At 35.3% G+C, this 23,206-nt stretch overlaps 1 protein-coding gene across 3 annotated transcripts in view; it reads left to right on the forward strand.

The window, feature by feature from the left end:
* The window catches only part of Uxs (UDP-xylose synthase), a 58,405-nt gene extending 38,972 nt beyond the window's left edge, over positions 1 to 19,433 (forward strand). For all 3 annotated transcript variants that reach the window (XM_043431880.1, XM_043431881.1, XM_043431883.1), the window contains exon 6: positions 18,943 to 19,433. In XM_043431880.1, the coding sequence (XP_043287815.1) occupies positions 18,943 to 19,208 (266 nt within the window). In that variant the 3' untranslated portion in view covers positions 19,209 to 19,433. The remainder of the gene's footprint in view (positions 1 to 18,942) is intronic.
* Positions 19,434 to 23,206: the final 3,773 nt, after the last annotated feature.

Consider the following 23,206-nt stretch of genomic DNA (forward strand, 5'->3'; position numbering starts at 1 on the left):
TTTCTTTTCTCAAATCAATGTTTACACAGCTTACTTCTTTGTTCATCCATTTCAATACTTGTGTAATTCATCCAATCATCTGCCCATTTGGTAAAAAAAAGAGTGTACGGACAAACGAGTGAAAGTGACGCGTGGATAAATTAAAATGCGTATGGGCATGAAAGAATGGCCGTATCTATCCGTACAAGATAAAGGCATATAAAGGGATTGATTGATTTCATTTCTTTATCCGTTCGTTTAATTGTTCAATTTTATCCACAAATTTCACCCATCTGTATTGTTTACCAAATCATTATATAACAGGGCCCCTCTTATTTTATTGGGGGATCGGTTTTTTTCACACTCGTTCATACAATTCTAATTAATTATTGTTTTCATAGTAAATTTGAACAATTGTCTCTTCCCGAGCTTCCGATTGAAAACCATGCACGCCAAGCTTGTGTGTAATGTTGAAAATGAATTTGTGCAGTTCGTCGTATAGATACAATGCATGCACTTGTACGCGTAAACTGTTTTAAGTTTATAACCCGAGCTAGCATAAAAACAGATGATAATCTCTTAATAATTGCAGAATCATTCGAGAAACCTTTGTTGCTCTGTGACGTTTGCTGGACAATTTTTCTGAATAAGTGAGGGATTAAGGCTAAAAGTGTACACGAATGAATTCCACAAGAACCTTAATTCATTCACTGTACTTGGCTACGTTAGAAAATGATCTCATTTTTTTTTATTTCCAAAATTCAGAATTCCTACAGGAAACGTAATTCATTCACTGTATATGTTACAATAGATCTCATATTTTTTCACAGTTAAACATTTTTTAAAATTTATTTATTGACAATGCGAATATAGATATCATATACAACCGTCATGTTAGCTGGAACTCGTGATAGTATGACAGCATCTCACCAATTAGAATTTCTTTCTTTGCATAATTTTATTTAATTGTATCAAACTGAAAGATGGAATGAGATCATGTTTTTTCACAAACATGTACGAGATTGTAAATAATTTTTAAATATTCCAGTAAACTGCCAATTACAAAATGCAAACAGTTATCAAGTCATTCGCTTGCAATTTCTCATCCTCACCGATTCTGAAAATTCTTTCGATCTCTTCTGTCGTCCTTATCGTTTCACGCTCTTTTGGTACAGCGTAAACTATTTCACACATGAAATTTCTTACTCTCAGCATTACCCGGAACCAACGACGGGGACGTGGTAAGATTTGGCTCCATTTTTTGTTTTTTTTTTATTTCTGTACTTTTTTGTTGTTTTTATTTTTTTGTGGTTTTTAGTTTTTTGATTTTTTTTGTTTGCAGTTTTTGTTTTGTTTTTTTTAATACTCATTAAATTATTGGGAATGTATTTAAAAGTTATAATTAATCTGAACATATACGTCAAAGGAAATATATCCGGAAAAGGAGTAGAATGCTTATTTGTTCCCAAAAAAAGGTCTAAGAAAAAATAAAATGAATTGAAATGAAATAAATGAAAATAAAATAAATGGAACGATTCTAAAATGAAATTTTTCCGGAAAGGGATTCTAAGAACCAAGATTTCTCGGTCTCATGCCCTTTTTTTCAATGGGTTTTATCTACAAAAGTGTAGAAAACGAGATGTGGCTGTATTGTTTTTTTTTGCATTGACACTGTCACGAGTTGGGCCTAAATCATTGTATTCATGCTAAAACATTCCAGATTTTGCAAGCGCAGTGTAGTGTCCCTCTGACCAGTTAGCGACACCAGCAAGACAATATGTCTTATCTCCCAAAACGACCAAATTGGCTATCGACCCCAGAGTGTGAATGAGATTCTCATTTTTGGTTGTGTAGCGGTTGTCAGTTATTACACTCGTGTCAATTATCAAGTGCGGTCCATATTCAATATCGTCTTCGATAAAACGTTTGCACTTTCGACACAACCACTGTTTTTGGTGTACATCGTCGACCGCTTGCTGCATGGCTTGGAAACCTTGTCATAATATCAAATTGATGTTTATACCAAAAATGATATGTTGGTTCTGCAAGTTATATCCACATGGGCAGAGAACTTTGGTAGTGTAGCTCGGTATGTCATTGAAAATGTATTGAGCCAAATGAGCTACATTGCACTCTGCGTCTATCTGTTTTATTTTCCTGGTGAATGATTCCATTTGGAACAGTCCTGTTTTTGAAAGTATATCCGCTCTCTCTCGATAGTCAGATGCCGAAATGTTTTGTTTCTCCACCAATATTTTTCGAGCCAGTTTAATTGTTGGATTTGTAGACTGCTCTAATGTTTTGATATACGTTAAGGCTGATGCCATTGCGGTAAAGATCAGCTGAAACAGCGTGTAAAATGCACAAGTTCGTTTCAAATTGAGTCGAAAATCTACCATGATAACTGGTTGACAGAACGAGCCGTTTTTTAATGAAGGAAATTTTAAAACTTTTGTGTTTTTTACAAAATCCCATTCCGGGCAGTTGACCAAATACGAAGGTTTTCTTCTTTTTTTGATCGGGGAATCTTTCGTCTCAGAAGTCGATTTTAATATTTTTTTAGCTTTCCCGCGCCAATTTTCATTCGTATTCCAAACGTCACACTCAATAGTTGATGGCCTTGAAAGAACATTATCATTACTTTGTGAGACGTTTTCGGGTAGGTCGCCCTCAAAATCGCTCATAAAGTTCGATTTGTCTTTTCCGCGATTTTCAAAGGCCTCTAGTTGTTCCTGGTTGTTGGACATTTCACAGTCTTCAGCTCGCGCACTTGAAAGTACATTCACATTACATTGAGATCCATTTCTGGACAGGTCGTTTTCTAAATCGCTGATAGCGTCAGACTTGTTACCGCATTTCTCGAATTTTTCTGACGGTTCCTCATCATTGGAGGTTTATGACTCGTTGGTGACATGAGTCGGGTCGAATTCTTCAGCGATTCGATCATCTTGGCCAGATGTATTCTCGTGAATGTACTCTCCGATTTCTCGATTTTTTTTTACAGTTGACGACAGGTCGTTTTCGTTGGAAGCCAATTTAATCTTGCCATCGAGGTAATCTAAAGGTTGAAGAATGATCTTATCAATTCTCATTGGTAATTTACCATTGAAAGCTCGACGTTTCAAGTCGCAAAACTCCGATTCAACCGAAGCCGACGTTCTAATTTTTTCCCCTCTACCGAAATGGCGTCTCATGACATTAGTCCAAAGCGGTAAGATCGGAAGCAATTGTTTTTTCATACGTAGGGCAAAGTCAGGGTTAAAACATGCATTGATTATGCTTCCTTCTTTCGATCTTTTTCCAATGTCTTCTGCAATGGAATATCTTGAGTTTACCCACATGTGCCAATCCGTATCGATTGTATCACATTCCGCATGAGAGCCGCGTCTACTTCAACGTCATCACTTTTTTCGGCATCATTTTCAATTCCTTCGAAAGAAACACCTTTAATGCTGTTGGTGAGGACTTGCATCCGTATTTCAGCTGGTACCGGCTCTCCCTCGGCCGTAAACCCGATTGATTCACTTAAAGCTATCGCGAGCAGTGATTCTATGAAATCGGTGACCTTTTCAAAATCATCCATCTGATAGACTTGGCAAATGCAGCGGATATAGAATCTGCGTGCGGCAATCACTGTGATTTTAAGGCATGGCCATCGGGAAACCATTCTAACAAAATGGTTCATACCGAGGCGTGTATATGAAGCTGAAATTGCAGATAAGCCTTATTTTTGCAAATATTCTTCTAGATTATTGCATTTGCCAAATTCTTGAGCAATGGCATTTACCAGAGCTCGGCCGAAATCACATATGACAGTAGGTGGTCGTGGAACACCCATGGCCATTATGGATCTCAGAAAATGCCCGATGATAAATGATCTTTGATCAGCGGATACCATCTGAAACACGGGTACACTACCTTCTTTGGTTACCAACATGCATAGATATAAAAAAACGTGTGAATCGTGACTATTCATTCTTTTCGCTATACCTCCAGTTGCGTCAATTGTTAGGATGCAATCCGGATTGCCTCGGCACCTTGCAGTATAGATCTGTTGCTGTTCTGGTGACCAGTACATGCAATAAAATTTGACCAAGCTAATGCTGTGGATAGAACCAGCAAAGTTCCCATTTTTTGATTCGTGTAAAAGGTTCAGCGGCGGATTCGCGGATTCCAACCCGAACAACTCTAATAAGTGCTGCTCTTTTACTTTACGTAGCGTAGGAGCATTTGGCACGATAGCGAGATTTTTTCCGCCAAACTTTTTCATTCGTTTCGCTTCATTGCGCTGAAAAGCAACTGCGCCCATTCGTTCGTTAATTAATCTTTCGGCTACTTTTTCTCGGCGTTTGCCTCTTAGCTGCCTTTTTTTCTTCCCCTCGTGAGATGCGGGACGAAAATTTTCGAGACGACATAAAAATATTACGTCGACATCCTTTGATGGAGCTTCGTTTGATTGACCAATCATCTTTGCTCGACATTCAACGCAGTTACCCCAGAATATAACATAGGATGCCACAGTAGCAGATCGACTCGAACGATTATCTTTCCATGAAAAGACGCAGTCGATGGATTTATGCTGCTGACAAATTCGCTCTGCAATGACATCACCCCACCCTTCTTGGAGCTTCCAATATATTCGCCTACCATATATTTTTTTTTTTCGGGGCGATTTCCAACCACTTCTGGGCGGACAAAACCAACTTAAATTCTTTCGAAAAAACGCTCTCCGATAAAGCCACATTTGAATCATTTCCAGATTCTGTGCTTACAGCACTTACATTGGCATTACTTGTGTCCCTCGATTGTATTTTTTGCGCCATTGTAATCATTGTCTTGAAACCATTACGATCTTCATTAATAATTGTGTAAATATGGCGTGGTTGAATGAGAGAACCATGTAGAGCCATACGGTCCGAAATAAGTGTATTGTTATGCCACGGGTTTTTCTTCGGAATAAAAATTCACTCGATTGTTTTTTTATGATTAAAACTTAAATTTATTACTGTTCTTCACTGATTCATAAAACATTCACAAGTTTTTCGTTCTGAACTTCGGCTCTTGTCGGTTACGTCTCTCGAGATCGTACCAAGTCGAAGGAGTGTTTTAGAGTGACTTCGCACGCTTATAAAAAAATCTACCTTATTAGTGCTATTATGTATTACTTCGCGCGGGTAACGTGCGGTGGTCGAGCGTAGTACGGTCGGCCTCTCACGGTCACTTTTGCTGAGACAGCTACAAAACCGTGTTAACGCTTCCTAAACTAATTTTTATCAAATAAAACGGATGTTAGTGAAATCCAAATACCTCTGGCATAACACCTCCACCCATAGATGAGAAATCCCACTTACAATTTTATAATAAGGGATTTCTCTTTTAATTTCTAGTTGTCTTAATTATGATCGCAAAATTCTGAAATGCGCAAATTGGAATGTCTTAAATTTCCCCTTGTTGTTTGAAAAGAATGTTTATTTTTGGCAGGTCTACTTGGCAACGTTTCTAGCCTTGATACTGAGTTGACTTCTGGTATTGATTCCATAAAGATGTCATTTTGAAAAGCATTACGTTCAGTCTGTTGATCCAGGAAGTAATTTGACAATGAAGTAGACAGATTGGATACCTTATTTAATAGACATTTCAAGATTTTTACGATTCTTAACTTAAAAATTAAATAAATTATTAGTACCGCAGCCACCCCATATAAGATGTACCAAAACCATGTTATTAAATTTTCTTGAAAAGATTTAGTTCTTTGATGACTTCCAATTTTGTTTATTTCTTTGCTAAGGTCACTTAATTTAGTTCCGTATTTGGTGAGGTCACCTATTTTCACATCTGGTGTTTCGATTGTGTGAATTCTAACAAGACTAAGGTTAAAGAATGATTTTTCTAATGTTTGGAAGTGATCACTAAAATTATAAGTGATGAGGGGAGTAAATGCCTTATTTTGCTCGTATTCCTTTTCGATGTGTGAATTTAATATAGCATTATTGGTTACTGCACTGCATCCTGGTGGTATCCAAAGAATTTTAGTGCCGTTTATCATTTTTTTTTCTACGTTCTCTTTACACATTATGCGAATGGATTCCGGTTTTGGTGCAGTGTATAGCCATTTATTATGACTCTTAAATTGAACCCACATCGTGTGAGTTACGTGGACTATTTTAATAGTACAGTCGTTTTTGTTCAACTTTAGAGGTTCGTTTACTATTTTACTCAGACAAGTGTCGTGTGCTTTCATATAATATTTCGGGTTTATCCTTTTGCAAAAATATCGAGATTGGTGCACCTTACAGGTGTCTAAAAAACGTTCGTCGCTCGGGGTGTACAATAATTTTTCATCATTAGTAATAATATAATCGTGTGGATTCGAAATGTATGCAATTAAGTTGTTTCCAATCAATTTCGGAGCTGGAATCACTCTGAATGCTTTGTAATTTTCGACTTCGAGAATTGGTATTTTTGTAACATACACAAAACGGTATCCTATGACACTAGTAGCCACATCACTGACTTCCAAATATTCGAAATAGTTACCATCATGAACGGGGATGGGCATCCGATCGCTTCCCTTTTCCTCTTTTATTAATTTAATAACACTCATTAATAATTCCGGCGATAATAGTTGAGGGTTTGTCTGACCAGTTTTTGCAAACATGATTGATTCTATTAAAATCCTTACATTTCTGTCTAGTCCTATCAATGCTAATTCAATTTCCAAACACATTTCTGCTAACAAAGAATCATTTGCTAATACCTTGTCTCTTTTTATCAATTCATTTAATTCATTACCAAGATTTTGGAAATTTAGATTGATTTTATTGAATGTATCATTATATTTACGAAAAAGCCCTTCACTTTTTTGAAGAAAGAGTTGAATTATGTGAGTCTGATTTCTGAATAATTCTCCGATTCATTTGTTATCATTATGGACTGCATCTATTTCTTTGTTATAATACTCTGCATCATCTGCACTCATAGTTCCAAATAAAATTTTGCGTATTTTTCCCACAAAGTCAAACAAACCACGTTTATTTCGATAAAGGGTTGGTACGCCGATGGTTGAAAACAGTGTGTACTTATCGTTACGAATGATGTTTAATTGTTCACGTAGCCGTTGAATCAATCTCTTTTCTGTGCAATTTTGAGAACACAGATTTTCCACGAAATTCAATCCTTTAGTGATTTCGCTCTCCTCCCAAGTGAGTTCGTCCAAATTATAGTATGAAATCACGTTATAGGTCTCATGAAAGAATTTTGTATTTCCCAAATATTCCATGTGCAAATTCGGTAACGTAAAAAATTCTGTTTCCTCATAATTTCTGGCATCGGGCCTCAATATTTCAATCAGTATGGTTCTGAAACAAATTCACATTAGCATATTTCATTCTATTTGCATGAACAATTACTTCTTTTCTGTTTTTACGGATTTTGTAATTAACATCTGAAACTTTTTCAACTATTTCGTAGAGTCCCTCGAATGGGACATTCAACGCATTCGTCTTGTCGTTTGCTTTCTTTCCTCAACCAGATTAAATCTCCAGGATGAAAATCCTGTGGATTGATCATTCGATCGTATCGTTCTTTTGTCCGTCTTTTACTATCGGTGATTATTCGTTTGCTCTCTTCCAGCGTTGTAGCGATTTTCGTTTGTAGGTTCTCCAAATACTCAGGATACGTTGTGTTAACTCTCATGAGTGACGAGATATTCTGTGGATCAATACCGAAAGATAACTTATACGGCGTGAACCCCGTACTCTCGTGTTTTGATGTGTTATAATACAAATTCGCCAAATGAATTCGTTCGTCCCAATCATCAGCGTTTTTGTCTGTAAAATGGCGAAGGTAATCTTTTAATACTTGATGACTTCTCTCCAAGCTACTATTGCTTTCTGGATGAAAACTGGTCGTCGTGATGTGCTTAATCCCTAACATTTTTGTAAAATTCTTCATTAAGTCGCTGGTAAAATCCGTTCCTCTGTCTGTCAGGATTGTGCGTGGTGGTCCAAAGTATCTGACATATCCTTTCAGGAATGCTTCAATAACCGAATGAGCTGTAATATCTTTCAATGCAAGTGCAACGAAATATTTTGTCAAATAATCTTGTATAGTCAAAACATATTTATTTCGACGAGCGGTTAATGGTAAGGGTCCGCAGATATCCATAGCGATCTTGTCGTTGAACTTTTGCGGTGTATCCGTGATTACCATAGGCATTTTAGTCGAATGTCGATTGGCTTTATTTCTCTGACAAATCACACAATTTTTCACGAATTTTTCTACATCTCTTCTCAAAGTTTTCCAAAAGAAATTTTGTGATATCCGATAATATGTTTTCTTAACTCCACCATGGCCTCCTATTGGACTGTTATGGTTTTCTTCGAGTATTTTCTGAATATCCTCTACTCGAGGGATCATTCGTTCTTTGTCGTGAAGATACACGACACTCCAGGATTAAAGATTTCTCGCCATTGCTTTTCGATTTCTTTTCTCGAAAGACTCGTCAACCAGATGCAACTCTCATGATCAACATGAATTTCTTCCCATTCTTCGACAACTGCAACGTAGCACAATTCTCTGATCTGCCTCAACAGTTCATTGCTTGTCGTTCTTCGATTTATACCAATTACCACATGAAATTCTCGGTCGCCCTCCTCGGAGTAGACTTCAAAATTCTGTGCATCCTCGTCCTCATCGTCTTTCCTGATAAACGAAACATCTATACTACCCTCGGGTATTGGAGAGTTCATCAAGAATATTTTCTTCCCTAGTTTTATCATTGACTGTTCGATTTCTTCCAATTCCTCGTGTAGATCATCTTGGTACGCGGCATTTTCGTAACGATAATCTTCCGTCGGTGTTTCTTCTACTTGTTGTTCTGATTCCTCCTCGTTTTCGTTGGGGTAACACATCCTTTTCCGGCACGATTCTGGCTCGTTTCTTCGTTTTCTTTTTCTAGTCTCCTCTTCTGGTACTGGGTCTTCGTGATCTTCTTCTTCTATTAAATCATCTGCGTTTAAGCGACGATAAACTAGAACGGGATTTCTGGATAATGCATCAGCATTTGTATTTAGTGAGCCTTCCTTGTAATCGATCCTGTATTCGTAATCCTGTAAAGCGATTCACCATCTTGCAAGTCGTGAATGAGGATCTTTATGATTCATTAACCAAGGTCATGAGCGATGGTCGGTGATAATATTAAATTTTCGGCCGTAAAGATATGGTCGTAAATGTTTGACACACTACACGGTTGCTAGGAGTTCTTTTTCTGTCGTTGAATAATTTCGTTCCGCTTTATTCAGAACACGACTAGTATAAGCAATAGGATGTTCCTTACCATTCTTTTCCTGAGACAAAATTCCTCCCAAAGCAATATCCGAAGCATCTGCAGTTAACGTAAAATTCCGCGAAAAGTCAGGATATGCCAAAATCGGTTCTTCACACAATTCATTTTTTAAAGTGACAAAAGATTTTTCCTGTTCCATACTCCATTGAAATTTGACATCTTTCTGCAGTAGTTGCATTAATGGTTTCGTTTTTTTGCTGTAATCTTTAATAAATTTTCGGTAGTAACCTGTAAGTCCTAGAAATTGACGGACATTCTTAATGTTCTTTGGCTGTGGGAATTCTAAAACGCTCTTGCATTTTTCAGGGTTTGGCTTTACTCCTTCTTCGGTAATGATATGGCCTAAATATTGCAATTCACGCTGCAAATACTCGCACTTGTCGGGTTGAAGTTTTAAATTCGTTTCTCGCATTCTTTCAAAAAATATGCGCAATTTTTCATTGTGTTCTTCTAAAGTTTTTCCGTAGATAACGATATCATCCAAGTAGACGAAGCAAATTCTACCAATCAATCCTCTCAAAGCGTTGTCAATCATTCTCTGAAACGTTGCAGGAGCATTTGTCAAGCCGAAAGGCATTCTCAAATATTCAAAATGACCATGAGGTGTGCTAAATGCAGTCTTTTTCCTATCTTGTTCTTTCATTGGAATTTGATGGAACCCGTTAGCCAAATCGAATGCTGAAAAATATCGGGCGTTACCCAACTGATCCAGTATTTCTTCAATATTTGGTAACGGATAAGCATCCTGTAAAGTTTTTTCGTTGACTCTTCTGAAGTCTACAACTACTCTCCATTTTTGCTTTCCGGACGCGTCTATTTTTTTTGGAACTACCCATGATGGTGAGTTGTATGGTGAATTCGATTCTTGAATAATTCCCTTTTCTTTCATTTCTTCTACTTGTCTCAAGATTTCTTCATGTTGAGCCGGCGGATGCCGATATTGTTTAACATTCACCGGAATGTTATCACTCGTTTCTATTGCATGTTCAGCTAAATTTGTGCACGGTAGTGGGTCACCCGGTAAATAAAAGACGTCTTGAAATGCGTCAATGATCTCCCGAATATTATCGCGATCTTTTTCACTCAAAATGTGTTGGATTCGAGTATTTTCTCTTAATAATTGGCTTCGAGACGGAGAATAATTATTTGGAGATGAGTTGTTGAGTTTAAAAAGCTTCGATTCCGAGCGCATTTTATTGAAAATTATTGTACGTTCTTTCATGCAGATAATTGCATCTTCTTGTGTTAAAAAAGCGATTCCATCTTCTTCAAGAGGGAAATCGTTTGGGACTACTAAGAATATGTGAGCAACATTGCCAATCGAAATTTTACATTCTTGATTACAAATTACGTGAGTGTTATTTATAAATTACTTACACATGGTTTCGTAATTTTTTTTATGAATTTTTTTTACATATTTCGTGATATAATCAGGAAACAAGGGATTATCAATGTACTTGTCCCAACCTTTTTTCCCCAGAGACTTATAAGAAAATCGATTTTTCTCAGACTTTCAGGATCCTTTGGTATTTTTAACAAAATTCAACGTCGATTGGATCGATACATATTATGTTTAAATATGTGTTAAAAGTACTTTTCCGGCCCATCATTATTCATTCAATAAAAAATCAATCATAAAAAACGAAATTGTACGGCAGAATCTGATCCAAAATTTGTTGCAATGCGATTCATTATTAGTTTAATGTTATTAATTATAGTATTGGTTAGTTCTTATTCCGAATGGAATTCGTTCGCTGGAAGAATAAGTGGGAAGTAAAATTTGCCATCATTAAATATAAACTGGAGAGTTATTTTGGAAGCTTGAACATATATAACATGTATAATTTTTTTCATTTATCGATGCACAATAATATCCCTTGTATATTGCGGAACAATTTGTTTCCGTTTTTTATAAAATCAGTACAATTAAGTAAAAATTACTTGACGATAACTCTCTCAATTCCCTCTGCATGAATACTTGTGATCCATCAGTTCTAGACAAGCCCTGACTTTTATTTGGATAAACAATTTAAACGGAAAGTGATGGGTCGGACAAGTACTTTTAACACATATTTAAAGATAATTTGTATCGATCCAATCGACGTTGAATTTTGTGAAAAATACCAAAGGATCCTGAAAGTCTGAGAAAAATCGATTTTCTTATAAGTCTGCCACCATAGAGTAACAAATGACTAGCTTTCATGTGATTTTTTTTGGATTTAAAAGCTTCTTAGAACAATTTAATAATGTCAAAATTTGGAGTTACTAATAAAATACTTGTCCACCGATTGATATCATAAATTTTAGTGCTGCACGTAATTCGAGTGGTAACCTTTTTCAATTCGTTAGAAAACACTTGGCCTCGAATTGATATAATAAATTTTAATGCTGCACGTAAATGAGATGGAATTTTTTCCAATTGATTTAGCTGTTCGAATCAAATAAGAAGGATGAGGCATCGGTTTCCAAGATTTTTTTTATGGATGGAATTATCACCAAACACGACACTATCAATGTACTTGTCCCAACCTTTTTTTCCCTAGGGGAAGTTTATGGTTTGATATCACGTCTTTTTTCTTGAAAGTTCCTTATTTGTGTTTTGATGACTATATAATTTTAATTTAAATTTCTATGAATTATTTACGTTTTACTGCTTATAACGTTGGTTTCCACGAAAAAAGACATATTTTTCGTCAAAATTGTACTAGAAATATTTCGTCACACGTTTATCCTTGGACTTTTGCAATTTTTCCCCTTGTTTTGTCCATTATATGTTTTGTCCATTAGGAACCCAATTGCACGGTGGAAAGCGGGTTGGAGGCCGAGATATGATTTTGGCTTGTAACATCTGATTCGTCGAAAAAAGACTGATATCGCACAATCAGTATCCTAGTGAAGAATATTATAACACGAATGCTGTAGGATTGTAATATATTTGATATTTCCTTACGTTTCGAAATCATTTTCGTTGTGTAATTTAAGAAGTTTTGTTTACATTTTTTGTGGTATAATGCGAAAACGGGCGATCATCAATGTAAATGTCCAAATTTTTTTTCTCTGAGAGAGGATTTTTACGGCTTGATATCAAATCTTTTTTCTGTGGTAGTTCTAAACGACAAAAAATATTCTTAAATAAAATTTTCTAAAGTTCTCCAATGTTTCTGTTGTGATATTTAAAATTATTTCTCCAATGATTTTCTTTCAGTTTTGTACAATTTATAACAGTTTGATATTCTTCGAATGTTTGAAGTGATACCCTCAATTTTTCAACCATTTCGAACGTGTTCATAATTTTGTGGAATTAAAATCATATTCCGTAAGGTTTTTCAATATTTCGTATCATTCTGGAATTTTTCTCCGTCATTTATAAATTTTGTTTTCAATTGTTTTGATGAAATCATTGTGAATAAAGAAAATATGAAAATTTTCCAATGAAACGGATTTTTTGATTGATTTTCCTTAAAATTTGACAGAAGGAGAATGAACAAAATATATATAATGTTTACCAAGTCCACCAGAATTTGCAATTTTCACATATGTTTATTGAATTCTAATGCTAGCAATTTTTATTTCATTAAGGATATATTGCACAGGCGATACAATGTTGCCATGCTAAACCATGCTAAAAACATAAAAAAATTCAAAATGATCAGAATTTTATAAAATTTGGTGAACATATTCTTTAGTGCCAAATTTGACAATACAAATTTTTTAAGATTTTTCTTCTGTACAGTTATCGAGTAATTGATCACTAAAGTTCACGTGTATAAGCATAGCGTTTCCATATATATAGGTATACATTCCGGACATAAGAAATCTGCTTTAATGCGTAATTACTTGATAACTAAACAGAAGAAAATTTTGAAAAAATTTGTGTTTTCGCACTTGATGTTGAAGAACATTATCACCAAATTTGATCAATTTCTAATTATTTTGACTTTTGTATCATTCACCCTTAAAAAACGTGCCTCCAAGCACTTTTTGCAGCAATCTTTTCCATTTATATTATCATACCCAGAGATAGAAAGTTGACGCACCCACGTCGATGCACAAAATTTTCAAACTCTGCATGTAGCCACCAAGATTCAACCGGACAAAAGAAAAAGTATGAAGTGCGTCAAAACCAACAGAATTGCTTACTTTTTCATATGCGCATTGCATTTTGAAAACATAACTTGATATGCCATTCATAAACAGGCCATTGCTGAATTTTTGTAGCATTCATCATTATTTTTTATTATTGATTACTATTTATAATCTATATCCAAATCCTATAATTCATGTATAAATTTTATTATTTGTAGTCCATATTCTATAATAAAAAATAGGAAGTACTAAGTACCTAGCATGCATGTCAATACACAGAATTTCCAAGTTTGCAAGTATCCGCTGCGATTTATTCATCTAAATTTTGATACAGACAGAAAAAATCACCACCGATTCATAAAATTTATTATGCCAAAACTCAAAGGATAAAAGACAGCACACTTGAAAGTGAACAGAACTCATAATTGTTTCATGTATCTTCATTCATATATTTCAGTTGGAACCAAAAAGTGAAAAGTTTGACACACCTACCGCTTCACAGGACTATCAAAGTTCATAGGTACTCGCTGCGTACCAGTAATACAAACTTTGGTGCTATGGGGCAAAAAACTTCAAAATTACCTGAACCACATTTTTGAAACTTATTATGGCATATTCAAGAAATAAAGTGACAGATACGCTGCATGTTGAAGTAAATAAAATAATGTAATTTAGTATGTCTCCATGGTTATATACAGACAAAATATTTGATCACATCCAAAAATGATCAGGCGTAGAGTCACACATATGAATTTTTTAATCCATAATGCCAATCGTAAACATGGTCTGGAAATACTCAATATACATGTCGCTTCATCACGTTGTCAAACTTAATTGGTGTTTATTGCATTTGAAAGATACAAATTTTGATATCACGAAAAATAAGCAACCAATGACTTATTGAAATATATTCCTAAATTCATCATGCAACAATTCAAGTGAATATCTATGAATTTACATGGCCCAAAGATTTTTTCAAACTCGAGTTTATAAACAAGCAATCATGAAAACTTTTTGTTATGAATTTTCCAATTTATTGAAATCAGTATAAGGAAATAGAAATACGAATGTCACTCGAATTGTCTAGAGAATGAATAGAAATTGGTATGGATACACTGTAAAAGCTAGGGAGGTGGGAAAAAAGGCCCGGTGAATACAACCAAACTAAATGAAAGAAAATATGACAACAATACATTGGATTAGACACTTTTCCTTGACCAAAGTTTTTCAAAATTTATTTAAATTCATTTACATACAACCACGCATATTTTTTCTTTAATGTAATTACACAACATAAAATTCCTGTGTGGAAAGAACGTTTGAGACATTATAATGAACGAACGTTTTTTTTCTCATTAATATTATTATCATTCAACACTATAATTAGTCACGTCATTAATAATATCGATTCCTTCCACTTTACAATAACCATTATTATTTTTTTACACTCCGCACGCAACAGCACTCAGGGGATCATAACCTCAAACGTCAACATGAAGTGAAATTTCGCAAATGTGCTATCTTCGTATATATTACGATAATTGCACAAAACAACTGTAATTTCTGAGAAACGTCTGTTTTTTTCTTCGCTACACACGCTCAATAATATTGCACAGTAATATTGGACAATAAGTTTATATGGCGTGTAGTGCGCCAATGATTGCGCAATGTTTCAATACTACATCTACATGTTTAATAATATTGTGCAATCACCTGTTATATTGCGCAATATTATTGACCGTGTGTAGCAGGCCTTACCGTTGCTACATCTTTTTATTTAAATGTCTACTGTACTACCGTGCTACGTTCTGAAGTTGTCGTCAGATTTCCAATCATCAACAACCAATTTCAACAACCAATCATAACATCTGTAAATGGATGTCGTCAGATCCAACTAATCAGAAACTCGAGAGCATCAAAGTGCCTTTGATTGTGTTGTAAATACAGACACATAAATTCTAGAATGTGTTGGTAACTTTTGCATAATCTTGAGCCCGTGCAAAATTTTTTCTCAGCAATTACGCCACCGATCATGCTGATTGTGGGTGGAATCGACAGAGAATTTATTAATTAATCTCCAGTTCAATTTTCTAAGCCTCAGATGACTCAGGACTTTCGTAATTGAACAAAATGACATGCCAATTTTACCCCCACCACCGCGAATCGTTTTATTCAGAGAAAAGATCTCGGCGAGCTCGGGCCAGCAGACGACAGGGCTGTCAATGTACTTGTCCCGAGACTCTACCGAGTCTCTTGATAGATTTGGATCATTGAAATACAGCAAAAATCTGCAAACTATAAAATTTATATACTTTGCCATTCATTTTACTTTTTGACTCTCACTGTAACATAAATATGAAGTGCAAAATTCATTAGAAAAGTCTTCAGTTGCTCATGTATGAATGGATTTGAAATTGCTGTCTTCCAAACTCATTGCGCAGATACATTGAATCGCAGCAGATACCTGCGAACTTTTAAATTTCTGTGGATAAATATATGTGTTAAGTATCACCTCCTATCTTTGATTATGGTAATATGTAATGGAACTTGATTCAGCAAGCTTTAAAGTGTTTCTTTTCAAATAGTATTGAAGATTGTATTACTGCGGTATAGAGTGAATACTTTCAAACTTTCATATTTTTGTGTCGCAGCATGTGTGCCAATCATTTTAATTTTTTACTCCAACCGTAACATGTAATTTCAAAAATTCATCACAAAAGTTATCAGCTTTACTAATTAACTTAATTTTCCTTTTTCTAAACTCTTTGCCAAATTTCTGAATTTATCAATTTATTTCTAAATTATTCTGAAATGAAATTGTTTTCCTCCACAACCAATGCAGGTACTTTAAACGTCTTTGAATTCCGTTGCTCTGTTGTATTAAGTACGCTCAGTTTTTTTCCTTCTTTGAGTTGTGACATAATAAATGTTTCCGGATGCCTTTTTTCGGCAACTATCAAACTGTAGATAATTGGATCTCAGCGGCCACTTGCAAACTTTGGAAATATATTTCATCGGGGGCACGTTTCGGATGATACGAAAATGTCTAGATTCAGAATGCAAAAGCGATATTGAAAAATGGCCAATTCTGTTGGATTTGTTGTATCTTGAATTTGATCTATTTTTCCTCTTTTCCTTTCTTTGTTCTAACATTATAAGCCGAAAATCATATCTCGGCCCGCAACACGCATTGCTCCATGCTCTTGAGTTCCCAATGGACAAAATATATTAGAAGACAAGGGGAAAAATCATCAAAGTCCAAGAACAAACCTCTATCGAAATATTTCCAGTACAATTTTTACGAAAAATAGCTCTATTTTCGTCGAAACCGACGTTATAAGTCGAAAATCATATCCCGGCCTCCAACCCACTTTCTACCGTGCTCTTTGGTTCCTAATTGACAAAACACATTAGAGTACAAGGAAAAAAATCGCTATAGTCCAAGGACAGACCTGTGACGAAATATTTTCAGTACTATTTTGAAGAAAAATAGGTCTTTTTTCGTGAAAACCAACGTTATAAGCCGAAAATCATAAATAATTCATAGAAATTTAAACTAAAATCCTATAGTCAACTAAACATAAATAAGAAACTTTTGAGAAAAAAGACGTGATATCAAACCATAAACTTCCCCTAGGAAAAAAAAGGTTGGGACAAGTACATTGATGGTCCCTCGTTTGCTGATAATTCCATCCATAAAAAACCTTTTAAAATATTTTTTTTTAAATTGTCAAAAAAATTATTTTATAAAAAAAAATACAGAACAATTCGAAAAAAATTCACAAATCTTGAAAAAACATTATCTTTAAAAAAAAAATAATGTGTATCTATTTTTTAAAGTGTCAAAAGAATCTGTTATTTAAATGGACAAAAGAAAATCGCGATGAGCGACCTCTAAAAAATTTTTTTAAGGGCTCAAAATTTGTCAGGCATCTTTTTTCACCTCACTGTAATAATTGAAACCCGAGCTTTGAAGAAATAAAAATAGTCGATTTTTTTGAACCACCCTAATCTTTACACAAACGATGAATAAACGAATCTAAACAGATGATGTAACGAAGCCGACGATGTGAAGACAAACGATATGTATCAGAACAAATCAAAAGTTTTCTCGTCGATGATTGGTTGAAGCAGGTACTTCCTCGGCGGTAATTCCCTGGCTACGAATGCCATCAAGAGACCCTTATATGTATCGGTCTAAATGCATATACAGATACGTCAAATCCATAAATGTGTTAGTAACCTTTAGATAATCTTGAGCCCGTGCAAAGTTTTCTCTCAACAAATACGTCACATGCTGGTTTTTAACGTAGTGCCGTATAAAAGTGCCGTATAAAAAATAGGGTGCAGCCCCCTTTCTGTGTGAACATTATTCGATGTGAAATATGTTTCAAAAATCCTTCAAATTATCGTTAAATATCAGTAAAAAAATATATGCTTACGATATTTTACTAAAACTTCATAATTGCTCGTGATTTTAAAATTTTTATATTTTTTCTTTTGCTTACGCCCCTGCTAGAATACATCTTCATGCCGTATGCATATATACGAGCATACAAATGAACGCTCAGAAGCGCGTCAATCGTGACAACATTGTACACAGGCAACTGTTTAAAAGGAGCGCAGCGTCCTAAAGTATAGTGATAGTCATTTCCCATCTCACTCGACAGCGTTGCCCTGTCGCGAACCTTGAAATTTTCCCACCGAAATTCTCATACGATTTTTATTACAATCATTTTTTTCTCAAAAACTAGACGGTAGATCATGTTGTTTTTTTTTAAATTTTTTCTTCAGAAGATACTCTGATAAACAATGTGTTTTTTTAAATCAAAATGGTAAGAACCGTTCTCGAGTTATTTCGGTTCACATTTTTTGTTTGACGATTACCATGTGTTCAGATGAAAAAACCACAGTTTAACTTGCAGTATCTGAAAAACTAAACGGTAGAACTACTTTTTTTTTAATCGATTCGTTAGATTTTTCTGTGCGACATATATTTTTTTCAAAATTTCCGTAAAAAATCGGGTTTTGGTATTGAACAACCTTAAAAAGAAAGTTTAATTTACAAGTTTCGAAATGGCTCCTGAGTTTCGTGATTGAACTGAATAACATGCCAATTTTACCCCCACCACCGCGCATCGTTCTATTCAGAGAAAGTATAGTTTCGGCGAATATCGAGCTAACAGACGACAGGGCTGTCGATGTACTTGTTCCGAGACTACTGAGTCTCTTATTGTTTATAAAAAAGGAACCCTCTCGCATGTGATTGGATTAACGGTAAACAGATTTGTTTCTTTGAGTCAAAAGACTCTACCAAGTCTTTTGATGATAAGACATATGAGCGCACACGAATTTGGGATATTTCTGTCAATTGATTCTATTTTCTTCTTTATTTAGGTCACACATGTTGTTTGTATGCTTTATCAAAGAAACATATGTTCGCGTGTACTAGATGATCAAGTATATTATTATGTACTATGATATGAAATAAAGTTTTCTGTAAATTAATTTCTGTTAATTAATTGTTCCAGAATTTGCGAGAATAATAAAAGATCTAGTTGGTGGTACGAGTAAAATAATCGAATTAGCAGCCGTCGAGGATGACCCTCAGCGAAGAAGGCCCAATATAAGTCGAGCGGAGAAATACTTGAACTGGGAGCCTAAAGTTCCTTTGGATGTAGGTCTAAAAAAGACTATAACGTATTTTGCAAAAGAGCTGCAGCGAACGAAACATTCACAAAAAGATATCGCGCGCAAATCGTTCTTAAATGATCATGACATCGTAGACCAACTCTAGAAGAAAAAATATTTTTCTTCTGTTCGATTCAACAACTGCGCAAGGTTTATGTGCCAAATGGGTGAACTACCTGTCGATATTATTTTGAAGTTTTGTGCTGTTTATTCGTTCCAGGCCCATTGAAAATTCGCTCCTCTTTATAGTATACAATTGATGTATATATTTTTATTTTAAACATTGGTAATTAAAAATTGAAAATTAAAATAAAAAAATGATAAAAACATATACATTAGTATGTGTATGTTTTTGGTATTAAAGTCCCTTGAATCACTCGCACTATAAATATAACCTGTTTGTTGTATTTATCTGGAAAGAAGAAAGGAGCTTTTTTCGATAAGAGTATGGATCGGTCATCTAACCTCACTTGGAATTTTCGAAATCAATATTTTTTTATACAAATTTACCTTAAAAAATTGCAGCTATCTCTCTCGCTCTCATGGTTGCAATATAAAGACTGATCCATCCTCTTAAGAGATTGAATAAATTGTAAAAGTATATTCATGCGGTCTCTCTTTTGGAAGCGTGGGGTAACTGTCGTTTCCCGTTCGCTTGTCTCATTATGTATTCTTAACGGTAATCGTTCCATCCGGGATACGCCACGGACCGACACAGCAATAATAATTATAGTAATAATGATAATTCCACGAAGAAGAATGTAACATACGAAGATGTTGCGTTCAAAGCAATAAATTCGTATTTCCCGTTCGAAATCGTTTTATCAGCGTTAGCTGGGGCCCGTCACAGAGTAACCGGTCACCCACTTTCAATAGTAACTACGCTCCATGTTTGTTTTCAGTGACCAGAAACGATAGGTAAAACTGAGTGAGACACAACAAGCTATAACATTTTTCTATTACTTAATAAATTTGAAATGCTGAAGAGTATTTTTTGGACTTCTAGAGTTTTTCTGATAAGGTGTTCCGAATGTGGCTCTCTATGGTTTTTTTCCCCCTTATCATTTTAAAATCACTATTTCAGTACCTTCTAATCGAGATACAAAAAAATATCATCATTTTTTCACGAGTGCAGTTTTTATTCTATCTTAGCACTTATGGCGGGGGACGGGAGAGGGGAAGCGGCCGTTGAGACACGGTGCTCAAAGTATTTGCGAAGAATTTCATCGCGTATACGACTGGTAGAATAATTGTTCCAAATTCAATTTTTTGGTTTTATTTTTATTTCAATTGATGAAAAAAATTATCGCGTATATGGAGGTTTACTGAAAAGAGCCCGAGAGATAAAAATAGATAGAACCACAGTAAAAAGGGGAAATATTTTAAACTTTTATCTGTTACACCATGAATCAGATCCGGGCGGACAGTTTTTATGTTGTAAATTTTTATCTGTTGAACTATAATGAAAGTACTTAACTCAAATTTAATTTTTCATTTTTTCAGCAGATTCAGTATTTCGGCGAATTGCCAAACTGTTGTAGACCGTTAACTTGTCAATCATTTTTGCTGTCAATTTCCTCTATTTTCTGGGACTTTTATTTTGTTTTTAAATTCACTTTTGAATATGTCCAATACATTTTTTTTCTCCGATGTAATTGAACAATTTTTTAAGACACTGTAAGTTTTGGAAGCACCATCACCAATATAGTTCACATACTTTATTCCGTGCAATTCTTCAAAACGTTCGAACATTTTTGTAATGGCGTCAACTTCCATTTTACCAGCTGATCCTGAATGGTTAGCATTGCAGTTTGGATCATGGATCGTCTTCAACTCTTCATATCCGGCTGTATCCAACTTCTGCACCCAACTTTCGCACATTTAGCAGTACGAACTCTTTATAGTTACATTATTAAGCAAATGACTCAAAAACTGACTCGGATCCAGCTGGCGTTCGTTGTGAACTCCACCCTTGTGTAATATACACTTCACAAGGTAATTCGTTATAAAGAACCCATGGTTTTCGAATCATCAGGTTCAGTTATTTGTCGAAGCCCTTCCAGGGCTGTATTACACGTTAGGATGGTAATACTCGTAACAATAAGTTTGTTGCCCAACGGTGTCTTCATAGACCGCGCAGTCTTCCTTCGTAATCAGAATGAGGATCAAGATGAGAAGTGAAACGAATGTAGTGTGTATTAGGATACTTATCAAAATATAGATTAATATAGATGAGGATTGTCTCCTTCCTCCGGAATTCCGTCGTAGCAGACTATCGATGTCATTGAAAAATGAGGATGAATCTTGGTGAGTACGATGTGAAACGGCAAAGTATGCGGAGGAAGAAGATGTCTTTGGGTTTACACAAAGGAGATAATCACGAGTATTTGGCGCATATAATTTATTTAATTTTACACAAACGGCGTTTCACCCGATTTCGAATAACACTTTTTTTTCTGCGTTTAATATTTTTGTATCGCGAGACTGGAATCGTTATCCCGTACTTTCTATCGCAAAGGTTTAATTAGCGCAGCAACTAATTCACCGGTCTAGAGAGAGAGAGAGAGAGAGAGAGAGAGAGAGAGAGAGAGAGAGAGAGAGAGAGAGAGAGAGAGTGTGAGAGAGAGAGAACCTCTCTCGGCGAGTTACAATTAACGAATTTACCGTAATTCGTCGATGCTCAATTATACAGAGTGCTAATGTTGAAGAGTGATGGTACATGATCTTTATTTGATTTATTCTCACGGGTGAAGAAGTGTACGGGTGGTTTCGTATTATCAGTAATGAAATAGGAATACTGTGTTTAGAGTCTATACACCCGGGGCTCCGGCAAGGAGTATAATTCATACGTGAATTTAAGCGGTTAGATAAATAACGTAACCGACATGCATTACCGACAAAAAGCGAGATTGATATTCTGAGATTATTCATCCGGTGTAATTGAACATCGAAACAGAATATATATCTTGTATATGATTTCATTTTATTGTTGAAAAAATAATTTGTTTTAATTAAGGCAATTCTAGGCGGTTGACTTAACAACATCAACGAGTTTTCCACCGTCATAGCCAATCAATGATGCAATACCGTATAGTGACGTAAATCCATGTTTTTTCTATGTCCCATCCCTGGCACTGTAAAATCATTTTTATTCTGTGATTTAAATTGTTCTTTTTCGTGTTTCGCAGTCAGCTTTATAAAACTATTGAAAACAGTTTTGACAGTACCAGATACGTGCTCTAAGATCATACTGTAAGTGGACTGACGGTCCATTACACGGTGGCATATCCACAAACCCGCAAAATTTAGCACAGACTGCTAAGCCTAACCCGAGCATTCGCATTGTTAAAACAAAACTTCTATTTATTTCATATGAATGCCGAATATACACACACGAAGGAATCGTGTGTTGCTCACAGTTGTCACATATAATGGCTACTTTGAAAGCAAGCCCGCGTGTTTCGGTTGGAGCAAATTTTACATCACTGTCACACTGTTTACACTTCACATACTATGACATTGTTTGTAAAAACCGTTATAAAATTGAAAATTCTTTATTCCACCGAATAATCCACCGACACAGTGACTTCTTTGTTGACCTTCAGTTTTTTCTGAGACGCACTAAATTACTCTCGTCAGTTTCTGCGGTTTACGGGTTAAAAGATTGTTTTCTTTTTTTCACTCGGTCTTTACATGATTCTGTAGATGCTCTTCATGCATAAAGATGCTCAAAGCATACTTCATAGTGTGCTTTTATGATGCTGACCAATCATAATTGTAACCGAATAAATTCCATGTTTCTACGAGCAAATGTAAAATAATTAATGATTAGATACTGCACACTCGAGTGTATAAACACAACTGCTAGAGGCACATAAGATGTGGAACCTTCGAACTCGTAGGTCCAACAATTCGAAAATTTCAAGGCCATACAATCAAATAATACAATATAGTGGTGAGGTTTAACGTAGTATTTATACCACTCGTTCGGGCGGCAGCTGCGTGCTAGACGACTGCGCGCACCGCTCGGTCCGTTATTTAGGTTTACCCAAATCCAAACAAATCCATGGCTACGAATCTAAAGCTCCAACCTTCATAAACTTC

This window comes from Venturia canescens, chromosome 11, assembly GCF_019457755.1.
Source record: "Venturia canescens isolate UGA chromosome 11, ASM1945775v1, whole genome shotgun sequence".
Classification (NCBI taxonomy): domain Eukaryota; kingdom Metazoa; phylum Arthropoda; class Insecta; order Hymenoptera; family Ichneumonidae; genus Venturia; species Venturia canescens.